The sequence below is a fragment of the Erpetoichthys calabaricus genome, chromosome 17, assembly GCF_900747795.2.
Source record: "Erpetoichthys calabaricus chromosome 17, fErpCal1.3, whole genome shotgun sequence".
NCBI lineage: Eukaryota > Metazoa > Chordata > Cladistia > Polypteriformes > Polypteridae > Erpetoichthys > Erpetoichthys calabaricus.
The window spans coordinates 29,406,751-29,424,277 of record NC_041410.2 but is presented as its reverse complement, the minus strand read 5'-3'; the positions used below and the strand labels follow the sequence as shown (position 1 = coordinate 29,424,277).

General features: G+C 41.0%; 1 protein-coding gene across 1 annotated transcript; it reads left to right on the top strand.

Annotated features, from left to right (window-relative positions):
• aph1b (APH1B gamma secretase subunit) lies at nucleotides 1-16,751 on the top strand. The gene is made up of 6 exons (XM_028823282.2): nucleotides 1-235; nucleotides 6,215-6,385; nucleotides 6,535-6,608; nucleotides 7,501-7,623; nucleotides 12,995-13,122; nucleotides 15,375-16,751. The coding sequence occupies exons 1-6, from the start codon at nucleotides 123-125 to the stop codon at nucleotides 15,540-15,542; spliced, it is 777 nt and encodes a 258-aa protein (XP_028679115.1). The 5' UTR covers nucleotides 1-122; the 3' UTR covers nucleotides 15,543-16,751.
• The last annotated feature ends 776 nt before the right edge of the window (nucleotides 16,752-17,527 follow it).

Below are 17,527 nucleotides of genomic sequence, written 5' to 3'. Positions count from 1 at the left end.
CGCCGCAACTCACGTGACTAGCCGCGGCTTCATAACAGGGATGTACTCCATAAACTGGGTTGTATGACTTTACTCGAGAAGAAAATCGATTTCATTAACCGTGTTTGGATCTGTTTTACAAAATGACAGTTTGTGTGTTTTTTGGCTGTACGTTCATCGCATTCGGTCCTGCGATTTCATTGTTCATATTTACTGTGGCCAGAGATCCTTTGAGGGTTATTTTTCTTATTGCTGGGTGAGTGCCTTTTGATTTATTCATTTATACAATATTTACGTTATTGAGACCGATACCGACACATTGTATAAACCGGGCTTACAAAAGAAAGTGTGTCACGGACAGTGAAATGGAATCGAATTTAATGCTCCGTTTTACAATGATCGCTCATATGACCTTTATAAATGATTAGTCACCCGGATACATTGAACTGCCGGAGAATTCAGCTTACTTCCACTATCCTTAATACTTTTTATGAACATTCCTCGCGTGATGCGTAATGTCCTGCCTGCGCGGTTATGTGCCTGAAGTGGATGGTTCAGTTATACAATGTGCGCCCATTTTTTATTTTGTTTCTAGTCTAGTGGCTTTGGAGTCTAAATTGTGGCATGAATGACAGGGGGCTTAATGTGTTTGAGCCTCACTATGACAGGTTTACACTGTCGGCATGCCTCTGGAGCATCCCTGCCTGGAGTTCTTAAGCATCCCTCTGAACTAAAGGAGCCCAGGTGCTAAAGTCAAAATCCCCCATTCAGAAAAAAAACTAAACTAAATCTCTAAAGTTTTGTTAATTAATGAACAATGGAAAATTGTAAAGGAAAGTGTTGTCACTTGTACGATTACAAGTACATTTTGCTGTCAAAGCTACTTAATGAACTAGCGTAGGCTACACTAATATTAAATTATTATTATTATGAAGAATCCTTTCCAGCTTTCCATATGCATTCCTGTACACCATCTGCAAAAAAGTCATGTTTTTTACACAAAGGATATTAAAAAAATAAATGGGCACCTTTTGTTATGCAAAACCGGTTAAAATATTTGTCTTTAATTCTGTTGACTGTACTCTTTAATAATTTTAACGTTTAACAAACTTACTACATATAAATCTCTTATGGAAAACATCACTCTAAATATCTATGAGGGGAGTTCCAAATGTCCATTTGCTTTAATACAAATAAAAGAGATAACAGCAAATGTTTTTGTCTTAGGAAACCTTACTCATTCTCTGCTTCTCCACATAGTCACCTCCGCCCTCAAGGCCATTTTGCAATCTGTGAATCCATTTTTCAAAATTTTCCCAAAAATCATCTTTTTTTTTTTTTTTTTTTTCAGCTTTGGCATGTATACACTGCCTGACTTCTTGATCCTCATAGCATTTTCCACAAATGTTGGCCTTAATTTTAGGGAAGAGACAGTAATCTCAAGGGTCCAGGTCAAGCAAGTAGGGTGGGGCATCCAAAAGGTTGATCACAGAGGCACCAGTGAAGAGGATGGCTTGATGCATAGGAACAATGTGGTGAAAGAACTATTCGCTCACCTTGCACTTGGGGCCACTGCTCTCGAAATGTTGGACAAATTCTTTTGGAAAACGTTATAGCGAAACATTTCTTTAGCTAGACTCCTTTTCTTTTTTTTTTTTTTTGACTAAACTATGCACTGCTGTTTTGCCTCAGGATCCAATTTGAAGAACCAGACTTCACTTCTACCTTCATATCTTGTCTCCGTGATGAACTACAAACCTGAAAATTGCAAGACATTTTTATTGAATAGATTAATGGGTAGATAGAACTTAATTTGTCCCCAGGGAGGAATTTGGCTTTTTACAGAAGCTCTATAAATAAATAAAATGATAGATACACACACACTATAGACTGATACACGCCAGAATGACTAAAAAGGAAGAAAAATTAAAATAAATAAATAAATAAATGAAAACTTCTGACTTGGTAGTCCTAGTCTCCGTGAGGCATTATACAGATGTATTGTTGTTGGTATAAAGGCGCCCCAGTTGCATTTCTTGACACACTTCAGATTAATAATTTGTTTGTGAAAGTCCTCCGTGTTAGTGTGTCACATAGAAGATGTGGAGCATTGTTCATAATGGCACTCAGGTTTGTATTAATTCTCTCCTTCGCTACTAATCCAGGGCATCCAGAGTGCGTCCTGTAACTGAGCCTGCCCTTTTAATTAGCTTATGGATTCAGTGGGCCTCTCTTGAAGTGATGTTACCAGCTCAGCATACCACAGCTTAGAAAATCACACTGGCCATTGCAGAATTATTAGTAGATGGGAAGGATGTCATTTCCCACATTAAAGGAACACAGTCTCCTAAAGGAAAAAGCCTGCTGTGCCCTTTTTATATAGTTCCTGTATAGGTTCAGTGAAAAAAATCAATCAAAGGGAACAAATTTAAAAGTCCACGTCAATGGTCTTTTGAAACCACCCTCAAAAAGCAGTGCACTGTATTCTGATATGAAGGGATTCGATTTAAAATGAAGTCACTCAAAATTACTTAAAACATTATCACAGTTTCACTTACAAAGCAACAACATCTTTTTTAAAAAAAGCAAAGGTAATCTTTTAAATACTAAAGACACTACCTATACACTCTTGTTCTGTAGTTTATTTACTGTAGAAATTCTGCCTATAACGTGGTGCTTTAGGAGTTGTCATTACATATGGTATTGTCATACTGAAATATATTCCAACGATTCAATTTTAATCTTGCAAAGCTAGGCTGACAACATCACAGAACTGCCCAAGCTAACACCAGCTCAAGATTTGCGTTTTGTCCTTAACTAGAACCCTGACTGACTCTTGATAATAAAGTTAGAAAAGTGAGCAGGGGGAATACAGGCTGTGGTGGGATAAGCAGGCCACACTCAGATGGCACATCAATCCCAGGTCACTCCAACCCCTAACCAATAACACATGAGCTTTGAAATGAGTGGGTGGAGCATTGACTGGCGTCTGTTCAGTATGTTATTGCTGGATGATGGTTTGATCAGGCATTTGGGGTTGGGGAAGGTGTGGAAGTCAATGTCTAAAAGAAAGGTAATTCACATTAAAAAAAAAAAAAAAATCTATTTTTAACAAGTCCCCCCATGTTATATTCTTGTCCTTTCATATTTCGCCCATAACAGTCTTCCCTCTATTTCCCTCTAAAAATGGGGAGTTCCCTTCAAACTGGCAACCATGTAAATGAGGGGTCTTTTTTTAAGTTCAAGGAAAAATGATGTTGCTGCTCTTCTTTGAGTAAACTTCAATCACTTTATTTTTAACATAAAATTGTCAGTCAAACCTCTTGTTATACTGAGTCAGGCATTAGTTTCTTACCATTGAAAGCAGGGCTGTGGAGTCGGTACATAAATCCTTCGACTCCGACTCCTTAGTTTCCAGTACTTTGACTCCGACTCCTCTGTATCTAATATGCTAATGTATTTTCCATGTTGATTGAAGGAAGGCAACATCCACGTCATTTAGCCACAGAACTACTGGCTAGGAAGCTGACTCTCTACCGCATTGGCCAGTTTAAACAAAAGACAAGAACCCCTGAACACATATCAGGCCATAGCACACACCTACACCTACAGTGCATCCAGAAAGTATTCACAGCATATCACTTTTTCCACATTTTGTTATGTTACAGCCTTATTCCAAAATGGATTAAATTCATTTTTTTCCTCAGAATTCTACACACAACACCCCATAATGACAACATGAAAAAAGTTTACTTGAGGTTTTTGCAAATTTATTAAAAATAAAAAAAACTGAGAAATCCCATGTACGTAAGTATTCACAGCCTTTGCTCAATACTTTCTCGATGCACCTTTGGCAGCAATTACAGCCTCAAGTCTTTTTGAATATGATGCCACAAGTTTGGCACACCTATCCTTGGCCAGTTTGGTCCATTCCTCTTTGCAGCACCTCTCAAGCGTCAGTTAACAGCCATTTTAAGATCTCTCCAGAGATGTTCAATCGGATTCAAGTCTGGGCTCTGGCTGGGCCACTCAAGGACATTGACAGAGTTGTCCTGAAGTCACTCCTTTGATATCTTGGCTGTGTGCTTAGGGTCGTTGTCCTGCTGAAAGATGAACCGTCGCCCCAGTCTGAGGTCAAGAGCACTCTGGAGCAGGTTTTCATCCAGGATGTCTCTGTACATTGCTGCAGTCATCTTTCCCTTTATCCTGACTAGTCTCCGAGTCCCTGCCGCTGAAAAACATCCCCACAGCGTGATGTTACCACCACCATGCCTCACTGTAGGGATGGTGCCAGGTTTCCTCCAAACGTGACACCTGGCATTCACACCAAAGAGTTCAATCTTTGTCTCATCAGACCAGAGAATTTTCTTTCTCATGGTCTGAGAGTCCTTCAGGTGCCTTTTGGCAAACTCCAGGCGGGCTGCCATGTGCCTTTTACTAAGGAGTGGCTTCCGTCTGGCCACTCTACCGTACAGGCCGGATTGGTGGATTGCTGCAGAGATGGTTGTCCTTCTGGAAGGTTCTCCTCTCTCCACAGAGAACCTCTGGAGCTCTGACAGAGTGACCATCGGGTTCTTGGTCACCTCCCTGACTAAGGCCCTTCTCCCCCGATCGCTCAGTTTAGATGGCCGGCCAGCTCTAGGAAGAGTCCTGGTGGTTTCGAACTTCTTCCACTTACGGATGATGGAGGCCACTGTGCTCATTGGGACCTTCAAAGCAGCAGACATTTTTCTGTAACCTTCCCCAAATCCTGTCTCGGAGGTCTACAGACAATTCCTTTGACTTCATGCTTGGTTTGTGCTCTGACATGAACTGTCAACTGTGGGACCTTATATAGACAGGTGTATACCTTTCCAAATCATGTCTAATCAACTGAATTTACCACAGGTGGACTCCAGTGAAGCTGCAGAAACATCTCAAGGATGATCAGGGGAAACAGGATGCACCTGAGCTCAATTTTGAGTTTCATGGCAAAGGCTGTGAATACTTATGTACATGTGCTTTCTCAATTTTTTTATTTTTTAATAAATTTGCAAAAATCTCAAGTAAACTTTTTTCACATTGTCATTATGGGGTGTTGTGTGTAGAATTCTGAGGGAAAAAATGAATTTAATCCATTTTGGAATATTGCTGTAACATAACAAAATGTGGAAAAAGTGATGCGCTGTGAATACTTTCCGGATGCACTGTACATCATTTCACTTGTCTGCACTCAAATTAACTTGTTAAACACGTTATATCTGAAATACAATTAAAACACTTTTTGTAATGTACCATAATCCAGATTACAATATGTGAATGTCAGGTTGTGTAACAGCTCAGCTGAACTTCACACAAGTAGTAACACAACTATGCACTGGGCTTTATTCTTCCATCAGAGAAGTACTTAATTATGACTATTGTTTGTGAAATGGGACATTTGAACTTGCTGTATTTATTTTTCCATTACAATTTTAATTTATTAGGAGTTGGAGTCGGTACATTTTTGCCAACTCTGACCCCGACTCCAGGTACCCAAAATTGTCTCCGACTCTGACTCCACAGCCCTGACAAAGGCAAGTGTCCTAGCATTTACCTATAATTAATTTACCAAAAATGTTAGTGTATGCAACTACACGTAAGAGATGCATGAGTGCAGCATCTCTCAAGTCCATAATGTTGACATTAATTTAGTAATCAAATCAGTCTTCTTTCATTTAAGACACCTGGCCTTTTCTGGGACCCTCTTTTGCCACATTTAAAGCTAAAACTCTCTGTCAAACCAATACACTCATCACTGAATTAGCCCTGCAGTTCACTGCCACCCATTCCAAGGCTGGAGATGACCTTGAGCCCAGTATTTATAGGATGAACTTCAGCCCCTTTGAACCAGAATTTTTTTAAGCAGGTTAGAAGATGGGTGGATAATTACTCCCTATTTTCATACTTTTTCAGATACGAGGAGTCTTTAGGCCAAACTCCCTGTGTCCTCTCTGGGACAGAATGGAAAAGAACATTGCAGATACTCTACAATACTCTGATTAGGTGAACAACATGTTCAGTAACTGATACAGCAATAAAATGTTTTGGTCTGTTCTTTACATCAAGATACACGGCCTAAAATGCTACTTTTGACCATCGACTTTTTTTTGAAAGTGATACGGCTGTGATTTTATGTTTAGGTTATTGTGATACTGTATACTAAATACACGATGAAGGATGGCAATAACCCATACTGCTTTGTTATTCACTCTAGGGCCTTTTTCTGGTTGGTCTCCTTGCTGCTCTCCTCTTTAGTGTGGTTCATCGCAGTACAAATCAGCAATAAAGAAAATGCCTCTCTCCAAAAGGGTCTTCTTATATTTGGAGTCGTGTTGTCAGTGTTCTTGCAAGAAGCCTTCCGTTTTGGCTATTACAAATTGCTGAAGTAAGTCATTTCCAACGGCTAAGTATGCTTAAAAGAAAGTGAAGCACATATTTTTCCTTTATGTGTCTGTAACGTAATATTGACTTTTTTGTTCTTTTACTGCTGTATTTTTTTTTTTTTTTCTTATTAATTGTCTTTTTAAACTACAGGAAGGCTAACGATGGTCTAATGGCTTTGAACCAAGATGACACAATGCCTATTTCAATTCGGCAACTTGCATATGGTAGGTCCCTAGTTCAAAAATGTATTAATAAATTATCAGTCAGATATAACAGAGGTTAGTTTTAATTTGTTTTTGCAAGACGGTGGCTAAGTGGTAGCGTTTTTGCATCACAACAAGGAGACCGGAGTTCCCATCCCAGGTCCTTCCTGCATGGAATTTGCTTGTTCTCCCCAATTCTACGTAGGTTTCCTCCAGGTGCTCCAGTTTCCTCCCACAGTCCAAAGACATGCGGTTTACGCGGCTTGGCTGTGCTGAACTGGCCATAGGGTGTCTGTGTGTTTGTCCTGCAGTGGACTGTGGTCCTGTCCAGGGATTGTTTCTGCCTTGTACCCTGTGCTTGCTGGGTAGGCTCACATGACCCTGCTCAGGATAGAGCAGGTTTAAAAAAACAGATGCATGTTTTGTACTTAAACATAGTAATACACTTTAAAATCAATGATGTGTCCCACATAATTTCTATGTAGTGGTAACATTGTGAGCTGTACAGAAAATGTGTAGGGAAATTTTTCCACAATCAGTTATACATTTTTTTTATGTTTTAAGAGTTTATATTGAATTTTTCCTTTTTCTATCTTGTTATCTATAAATGCACTTTGGCACATTAATGATTTTGTTACTAAATCCTTGTTTTACTTACACAACTGTGTCTTAATGTAATACTTTTTACTGTGAGATTTGGGATGTAAAAGGATTTCACCTTTTGGAAAAGCTTGTATGGTAACATTTGTAAATGTATCATTATAAATTGTGATTTTTTTTTTCTTGATCATTTAATAGGTAATACATATATTGTGTTTCTCTTACTGCTCAAATGTTGTTTTCTTACGTACAAAGTCCTAAATTAAATATTTTTTATGTGACTCTTAATATATTAAATAATATATCCTTTCAGTCTCAGGCTTGGGTTTCGGTTTTATGAGTGGAGCATTTTCAGTTGTCAACATCTTAGCAGATTCTCTTGGCCCCGGCACAGTGGGAATTTATGGCGATCCTCCACATTACTTTGTATCTTCAGGTAAGGTGACATTTTCTCTCCTACTGCGCATAACATGTCACTAGGTTAACCTTTTATCTGACTTGCTGTACATATTACTGCTGATAAAGCAATAAATGTATCTTTACTTTAGGTATTATGACTCCAATCTTCTTGTGTATCGGGAACAATGCAGGAACCAGCACTTCATGTGTTGCCAGCCTATTATAGCAGGGCACATTTACAAAACCACATTCATTAAATAGTCCTAAATTAAAATTAACAAATAATTTATAAAGTATGCATCTTTGGTATTTTTGAGTAAACAGTAACCAAGTTCTTAGAAAATAGTAATTTACTTTAGATGTATTATTAATTGGGGAGCATAGTGTCACTGAGTTTAGTGCTTCTGCCTCCCTGAGTCACTGGCCCGGGCCCGGGCCCTTCCGGTGTGGAGTTAGCAGTTCTTTCCGTCTTTATGTGGGTTTTATAACAGATACTTAGGGTTTCCTTCTGCATCCCCTAAGTTAGGTGAATTGTCAATTCCATATTTGCCCAGTTTAAGTGAGTATGAATGTGTGTATGTTTCTTGAACTAGCACCGCACCAAGAGCTGATGCCCACCTTATAATGAATGCTTTAATTGTAGCCACCTACAGCCAGTCAGTTCCTGTACTGGATGGCTGTATTTGTATGTGGAGATAGAGATGGACAGTGTTTTTAATTCTTGAGTAGAATAAAAATATTAGGGCTGGGCAAGTTAACGCATTACTATTGTGTTAACACATTAATTATTTCATCCATCCATCCATCTTCTTCCGCTTATCCGAGATGAAGTCGCGGGGGCAGCAGCTTGAGCAGAGATGCCCAGACTTCCCTCTCCCCGGCCACTTCTTCTAGCTCTTCCGGGAGAATCCCAAGGCGTTCCCAGGCCAGCCGAGAGACATAGTCCCTCCAGCGTGTCCTGGGTCTTCCCCCAGGGCCTCCTCCAGGTTGGACGTGCCCGGAACACCTCACCAGGGAAGCGTCCTGGAGGCATCCTGATCAGATGCCCGAGCCACCTCATCTGACTCCTTTCGATGCGGAGGAGCAGCGGCTCTACTCTGAGCCCCTCCCGGATGACTGAGCTTCTCACCCTATCTTTAAGGGAAAGCCCAGACACCCTACGGAGGAAACTCATTTCAGCCGCTTGTATTCGCAATCTCGTTCTTTCGGTCACTACCCATAGCTCATGACCATAGGTGAGGGTAGGAACGTAGATCGACTGGTAAATTGAGAGTTTTGCCTTTTGGCTCAGCTCCTTTTTCACCACGACAGACCGATGCAGAGCCCGCATCACTGCGGATGCCACACCGATCCGCCTGTCGATCTCACGCTCCATTCTTCCCTCACTCGTGAACAAGATCCCGAGATACTTGAACTCCTACACTTGGGGCAGGATCTTGCTCCCAACCCTGAGAGGGCATTCCACCCTTTTTCGGCTGAGGACCATGGTCTCGGATTTGGAGGTGCTGATTCCCATCCCAGCCGCTTCACACTCAGCTGCGAACCCATCCAGAGAGAGCTGAAGATCACGGCCTGATGAAGCAAACAGGACAACATCATCTGCAAAAAGCAGTGACCCAATCCTGAGTCCACCAAACTGGACCCCCTCAACGCCCTGGCTGCGCCTAGAAATTCTGTCCATAAAAGTTATGAACAGAATCGGTGACAAAGGGCAGCCCTGGCGGAGTCCAACTCTCACTGGAAATGGGTTCGACTTACTGCCGGCAATGCAGACCAAGCTCTGACACCGATCGTACAGGGACCGAACAGCCCTTATCAGGGGGTCCGGTACCCCATACTCTCGGAGTACCCCCCCTAGGGTTCCCTGTGGGACACGGTTGAACGCATTTTCCAAGTCCACAAAACACATGCAGACTGGTTGGGCAGACTCCCATGCACCCTCCAAGACCCTGCTAAGGGTGTAGAGTTGGTCCAGCTCTACACCCACTCTCATTAATTATTTAACACCGACAATTATTTAATTGCACATTAATGCAGTTTTTGTTGTTATTATTATTTTGAAAGCATCAGTCTCGCTAGCGATCGATAGAGATCAGTGATCTTCTTGTTACAGCACTTTTTGATGTGCTTTTAATAGAAGGAAAGTTAGCTTTGTTGATTTGACCTCGATTCCCTGCGCATGCATGAGGAGCAAAGAGCAAACAGCTTCTAAAATGGCCTGTGGAAAGAAACCAAAGTGAGTGCTCAAAGCAAAATAATCCGTGGATGACTTTTTTTCGTATCATTGCTGAATTGGACTCTGATTTGTCGGACTCCGATTTTGTTGCAAGTGATCTGAAGAAGTGGATCGAAAACGAAAGTGAAGTACCAGCATCAGCTGATCAGTTCTCAGCTGATCGTGGTGCTGATGCACCTATGGCATTCTCTGACATTTTTCATTCCCGGGAATGAAACTGCTATAATTCACGGGAAAACAGGAACGGCCAAGCTCGTATATATATAGCGTGTAAAAATCAGTCGAGAAATAACAGAGTTATAGTTGAAAATAATTAAGTGGCACGGTTTTTTGGCCCACGGTGTAGTGTGTTGCCAATTAATTCAGACAACAACAGACCAGCAGCAGTCAATCTACCAGCTGACTGAGCACAGTGGACTGGGAGGAGTCTGCACTCTGCAGCGCACGAATGCTGGGACGGGGCAGAGTTCATTGACATCTGTGCTGTTGACAGCTTTGAACAGCAACTTGAAATTCCAATGAGTCAGTCTGTTGCATCCACATTATCTGTGCTAAGAAATTTGCCATCACAGAATGATGACAAGAAACTGGATGCATCAGTAAAAGCTGAAACGGCGGTGTTTCAGAGCAACGGCAAGCGCGGGCATTGTTTAGAACAAGTGTATCAGTATCTGATGACTGTGCCGCCTACTTCAGTGGAGGCAGAGCGTGCTTTTTCAGCGGCTGGCGTACTCTGCACGAAGGTGCGCTCTTGCCTGGACGACCGCACTCTCAACACATTGTGCTTTCTACGCTCTTATTACCACAACTAACTAGATACATGTACTTACAGTATATGACAGCATGAACTGCTTGTAGTTAAGGTTAGTCTTTTATTGGTGTCAACATAGTTTTATTAAAAATAAGTGTCGCTCGTTCTAAAACCGTTCACATGTGAGATGCCCGTGCATTGTGTCATTCCCGGGAATGGATTCCCTAGTTGGCACTTGGTATAGACTCCCAAATTGGATTAAGTGCATAATGAGATAACTACTAAGCCATTTCACTATCTGTTAAAGTGTACAGCTGTTAAACAATCCAGCAGATGGTGGTGTTGCTTCTTGTATGTCTGGCATGGGCATTAGTATTTATCATTGTGACACATTGCTAAGCACCACCACCTTAAAGCCCTGTAAGTGGAGTCTGCACATTCATCTGTGCTCTAAGGGCTGCTCTTGTTTGTTATCCACCTCCAAAACCCATGTATGTCAGGTTAATTGATGACTATAATCTGGCCGAGTGTGTGTGTCTTATGATTGACTGGCATTCCAAGCAGAACTGCTTCCTACTTTGTACCCAGCACTTCAGGATATTGTTCAGGTGTTTGCAAACTGAATTAGACCAAGCAGCTTCAAAGAAGTGATGACTGAATAATGCTTGTGTTACATGCAATTGGAGTTGTCCGGAGAAACCTTATCAGGGCGACCACACTTAGATGTATTTTTTAGGCAAGCACATTTTCAATCGCTTTTATTGTGTTTGAATGTGCTTTATAAAACACCAGGTGGTGAAATTGATATATCTGCTTATTCATGTTTCTCTGAATGTTAGTTTGATTTTGTACACAGTATACATACAGTGGGTATAGAAAAGAATACCCCCCCCCTTCGATAATATTCCAATTTTTTTTGCTTTATAGCTTTAAATGAAAACACACCAAAAAATATTTCTTCACAGCTTTACTTACTCAATGCAAGTGAAAGAAATCACAGCTAAAGTTAAGAAAAATGATAAAAAATCAAAAACAAGACCTACTGAGATTAATAAAGGATCACCCCCCAATGTCAGTATTTTGTTGAACCCCCTTTTGCTTTAATGACGTCCCAACAGACTCCAGGCTACTTCTCTTGCCCATCTCTTCTTTACAGTTTAACTGTTCAAGTTCAGTCAAATTAGATGGTGAGTGTTGGTGGTCTGCTATCTTCAAATCTTTACACAGATTTTCAATAGGATTTAGGTCTGGGCTGTGACTAGGCCACACGAGGACATTCACTTTTTTCATGTCGTGTTGAAAAGTGAACATTCTGCCCATCTTCAACTTTCTGGCAGAGAGTAGCAGGTTTTCCTCAAGAATTTGATGGTATTTTGCCCCATCTATTTTTCCTTCCACCCTAATGAGAGCCCCAGGCCCTGCAGCAGAGAAACACCCCCACAACAGGATGCTGCCACCTCCATGCTTTACTGTAGGTATGGTGTGTTGTGGATGGTGAGCTGCATTGGATTTCCGCCGGGTGTACCGTTTGATTTTAGTCTCATCTGACCATAAGACCTTTTTCCACTTGTTATCAGAATCTTGAAGGTGCATTCTGGAAAAGCTCAAACGAGCCTTAATGTGGACTTTCTGTTTTTCCTTTTGACCCTCCCAAACAAGCCACAATTGTGGAGCGCTTGTGAAATTGTTGTCACATGCAGACAATGACCACACTTTGCCATAAAATCCTATAACTCCTTCAAAGTGGCCATTGGCCTCTTGGTAGCATCTCTTACCAATTTCCTCCTTGCTCTTCCATCCTGTTTGGAAGGATGACCGGATCCAGGGAGCGTCCTAGTAGTTCTAAACACTTTCCAGTTCTTTATTATGGATTTTACCATGCTCCTTGGGATTGATAAAGCCTTTGAGATTTTTTTGTATCCATCTCCTGCCTTATTTCTGTCCACAACTCTATCCCTGAGATCTTTTGAAAGAGGCCTGCTACCCATAGTCACTTGTTTGCTGTCAGTTGCACTACCAAGCAAGGGAATGAATGCTCCAGGAACAGCTTCACTAATCACACGGATTATAATTGATCACAGGTGGAAGGAAACCAGTAACCATGGTCTGCAATGGAATTGGTGGGCACTTACACCTGATTGAGTGTAGGGGGGAGTCGGGCTTTTTAATCTCAGTATGTCTTGTTTTTTATTTTTTAAAATTCTTTTGAACTGTAGCTGTGATATCTTTCACTTGGATGTTATAGATTGCATTGAGTAAGTAAAGCTGGAAAAAATATTGGTTTGTGTGTTTTCATTTAAGGCTGTAAAGCAAAAAAAAAAGGGAATATTTCGAAGGGGGGGATTCTTTTCTATACCCACTGTATTTGTGATCTGGACATTTAATAATAAGTTGTCTTGTGTTCCATTTGATTTTCCTCAGCCTTCATGACAATGGCCATAATATTACTCCACATGTTCTGGGGAGTTGTATTTTTTGATGCCTGTGAGAAGAAGCAGTGGTTGTCACTGGCTGTGGTGGTTTGCACGCACCTGCTTGTGTCCTGTTTGGTAAGAATTTTTTTTTAATACTCTTTTTTTTTTTTTTCCTCCTTTTGTTAACAAAAACAGCTTCAGTTTTGTACAGGAGACAATTACTCAATATCAAATATAAAACTAGAGTTGGCAACTTCCTTTGTATATTATTGACAGTCTTCTAAATACATAAAGAAGAGTGCTCTTAACAAAAGATATATCCACATGTATTGAGTACAGCCTACTAAGAAAAATGGCAATAAAAAAATTAACGTTTTATTTAAACCTAAGCGATTGTGAATCAACTTCACCTGCTTTGGTGCTCTGGAGAGGCAACAGCAAGACAACCCCAAGAAGAGAATGGCTTTGCAGATGGTGGCCACAAACAGTTGCTTTCTCCTTATCCTTCCTGACTCATTCTTCCCTAGTTTCGTTTTTTGCTATTGTCCTTGTCACTACTGGTAGCATGAGGTGGTACCTACTGCCCATTCAGTATGCACAGGTATGATTACACATCCATACATACTGTCGCAAGGTTTTCTGTGTTTCCTGGCACAGTTTTTCAGAGCATGGAGAAGATACCAGGAGAGGGGCTGTTACACAAGGAGAGCTGGACAGGGCCATAGAAGGGCATCAGTCCAGCAGCAGGACTGGTGTCTGCTGCTTTGTGTGAGAAGGAACAGGAGGACCATTGCGAGAGCTCTACAAAATGAACTCCAGCTGGCTACTGGTGTGCATGTTGCTGACCATACTGTTAGAAACAGACTCCATGGTGGCATGAGGGTCCGATGCCCTCTAGTGGGACCTGTGCTCAGAGTCCATCACCATGCAGCTTGACTGGCATTCTCTCGAGAATACCACAATTGGCAGCTAAACCATTGGCACCCTGTTTTCTTCACAGATGAGAGCAGGTTCACACTGAGCACATGTGACAGACGTGAAAGAGTCTGGAGACGCCATGATGAGCGTTATGCAGCCTGCAACATCATCCAGCATGACCGGTTTGGTAGGTGGGTCAGTGATAGTCTGGGGAGACATATCCTTGGTGGTCACATAGACCTCCATGTGCCTAGGCACCACTACCCTGACTGCTGTTAGGTACTGAGATGAAATGCTCAGAGCCTTTGTCAGACCTTATGCTGGTGCAGGACAATGTCGGCCTCATGTGGCCAGAGTGTGTACAGTAGGCAGTTCCTAGATGACAGTGGCATAGATGCCATTGACTGTCCCGCATATTCCCCAGAACTGAATCCAATTGAAAACTTCTGGGATTTTATGTATCAGTGCATCCAACATGACTAAGTAGCACCACAGACTGTCCAGAAGCTCTTGGAGGAGATCCCGCTGGACACCATCTGCTGTCTCATCAGGTGAATGGCCAGACATTATCGGGGAGTACATACAGGCACGTGGGGGTCATGCACACTACTGAGTCACCGTGCTGAAATTGACAATTTTTGATTTTCGGAGTGGTGTTGATTCCAGCCCTCAATGAGTTGGTGATGTTTGGTTTTCATTGACTTTTGTTCTCAATGAATTACACAGTATTACTTAGGGAAGATTTTCAGCTTGAATATTTTGTTCATTGAGACCCGATGTGTGATTCAAGTGTTCCCTTAATATTTTTGAGCCGTAATAATTATTACTTATGAAAAATGCCAGAGCTGCAATCCCACTGTTTTGACTTGTGAATGAGATAATTGCGTATTACAGCTAGGACTTTCCATCTGGCTGGTTGCTGGTTTCAGGTTCAGGGCCAGGTGAAGTGTGCCTTTTTTCAGCACACTGGTTATGTGTTTTTAAGTGGTCTATTATTTTCATTTTTTATATACCGTATTTGGTTTTGGCTTCAGTTCCGTGGTATCTTTAGTGAGGAGGGCAGTGACCTCTGGCTGTGTTGGCCAAGTGAGCAAAGCATTGCCTTTTGTCTTTGTAGGCCCTGCCCTGCACTTAGTTACCTGTTTTGCTCATGTTAGTGATGAGGGCCTGCAGATTTTTTCTTGGTTTTTAGGGTACCACTTGCTGATTCATTTTGTAGTCGTCTTATAGCTTTGGCGACTCGGTGGCATAATTATACCACATTATTTTTATGCCACACAGACTCTGAAGACTTATGACCTATCCTCATTCCCCATGAACACTACAGTGTGGTTTGCACTGTTACAGATGTACAAGAGGCCTGATATATTTGCATTGTCTAAGAGAAAGGTGATAGTTTTGAAGGAATACACAGAAAGCCATAGAAATGCAGACGTATCTGATAATTCAATTCTGTACTTCTGTTTTAGACTTTCCTGAATCCACAGTACGAAGGCAGCCTCATCCCAGCCTACGTCATTGCGTTTGTGATGGGAGCCTGGGCATTCTTCATTTCGGGGGGATCACTTCGCAATTTACGGCTCTGCTTGACATGCAAAGATAAAGACTTCTTACTGGCAAATCACCGCCCGAGATAACAATTGGAGAAAATGGCATTAAAAATAAACCAACAGGAACTGGTTACGCTGCGGTGACAGCCATTTTACTTGTATAACAGGTTATTTTTTCTCACCTGTTGTTGCTTTGCTTTTTGTGGCAATATTCAAAAGATATTTCATTTTTTCTTTAGCTACATGTGGGAGCAACATCTAAAAAAGAAAACAGGCCGTTTTTAACAAAGCTTGAATGAATAAGCAAGCAAGTCGTACTGGGCCATAGGACAGAATCGACCAGATCTCTCTTTTCTGGTGGATAAACGACATTCCTTTACAGATGTTTTATTTGAATTTTGTAAAATTCATTTGTTCTTTTATTTACTGTTTGACGTATTTGATTCTAAAATATAAATTGGTCGGCCGTTCTCCTGGTTTTTTTTTTTTTTCTGATAGTGGTACATTAATCAATCAATGCGCCAGGCACATGTCTAAACCACAGTGCCGATTGGGAAATAACTTGGCTACCATTCTTGTTTTAAGATAAATATTCTAATATTTCAATAAAAGTTTAGATGGCCTTATTGTTTGCTTAATAGCAATTTTCTTAAAAAAAAAATCACTTTCAAGTCGCATGTTAAACCTTTATGTCGAGTTTGAGATTTCTAAATTCAGCCTTAATTTGTCCTCCGTGATGCCCATACAAGTATGTGGATGGTTTGTACTTTATAGGAGCAGAGATGTTTAAAGATGGATTTGTAAAGTGTGTGCGGAGGACAGTACCTCAGTGAAAACTCCTGCTACGTGTAGAATTATTTTCTCTCAAGATAACATTTATCAGAGATTTTTTAAATGTGTATATTTTGAATGAATACTACATAACCTGCAGGGTTTATCGTCAAGATTTAGGACCCATTTTGCATACAGAAAACTTATTTCACTAATTTTGCTTGTTAGGTTGATTTATTCATCATGTTTATAATTGATTACATTTAGGAAACCTCCATGACAGACTGCCAAAAGCACGAGAACACTTCAAATTTTACTGACGGGGCTGCTTACGTTATGGTAAATGACACGTGAATCTAAGTTAGTATTACATTAGTATCTAATTTTAACATAACAAAACTTTGATTACTAAATAATGTCCAAGAATTTTAAATTTTATAAATAAACAACAATCCACATTTGACCACTTTATGTAATCAAATCATGCTGTTATCTAATACACAATAAATTTTTGTTAATAACTATTGTAGACATTTCCCTCTGTTTCAGGACTGTGTGTATGTGAACAGGAGAAGAAGTTTGTGCCGTTTTCTGCGTGCAAGTTTTATTTGTTCGTTTTTATTGTTATTTTCACAATTGTGGATCAGCATGCTTGTAGGTCAGCATATACCTACTATATGCAATAATTAAAGCTGTGGCCTCATGGATCAGGGACCTGGGTTTGAACTCCACACCTTGTCATCATCTTGGTGGAGTTCACAAGTTCTCCACGTGGGTCTTCTGCTGGCACTCGGGTTTTCCTCCAACATCCCAATGAGGCGAGTGCTACTGTGACTGGCAGTTCTGAAAAGGCCTGCTGGGGGCTGAGTGTTGGGTGTACCCTGTGATGGACTGGGGGATCAACAGTGAAGAGACGACTCTGGGATGCTGGCCTAAGAGGCAGAGTCTGAAAGAAAAAGCTTTCTGGGAAACTGGCAAAACAAAAGAAAAAAGGTTCAAATTGGTAACAGAACACAAACATTGGTCAGAAACCGACTGGAAAATCATGTCATGGCCAGCATCATGGAGTTGTCTTTTCTCTGCTGCAGACGACACTGGTGTGTATGTAAGGAAGAAGTCAATTGAGGACCTGTACGGCATTCGTTTCTCAGACTACACTCTGATATCCTTACCCTCTTATGCAGTTGTCCATCTGGACTTTCCCAAATTTTAATTATTATACATTATAATTGGCTTCTATCCAAACCATGAAAATTTCTGGGTGGGACTAGACTTTTGACTAGTACTGTATAGGATAATTT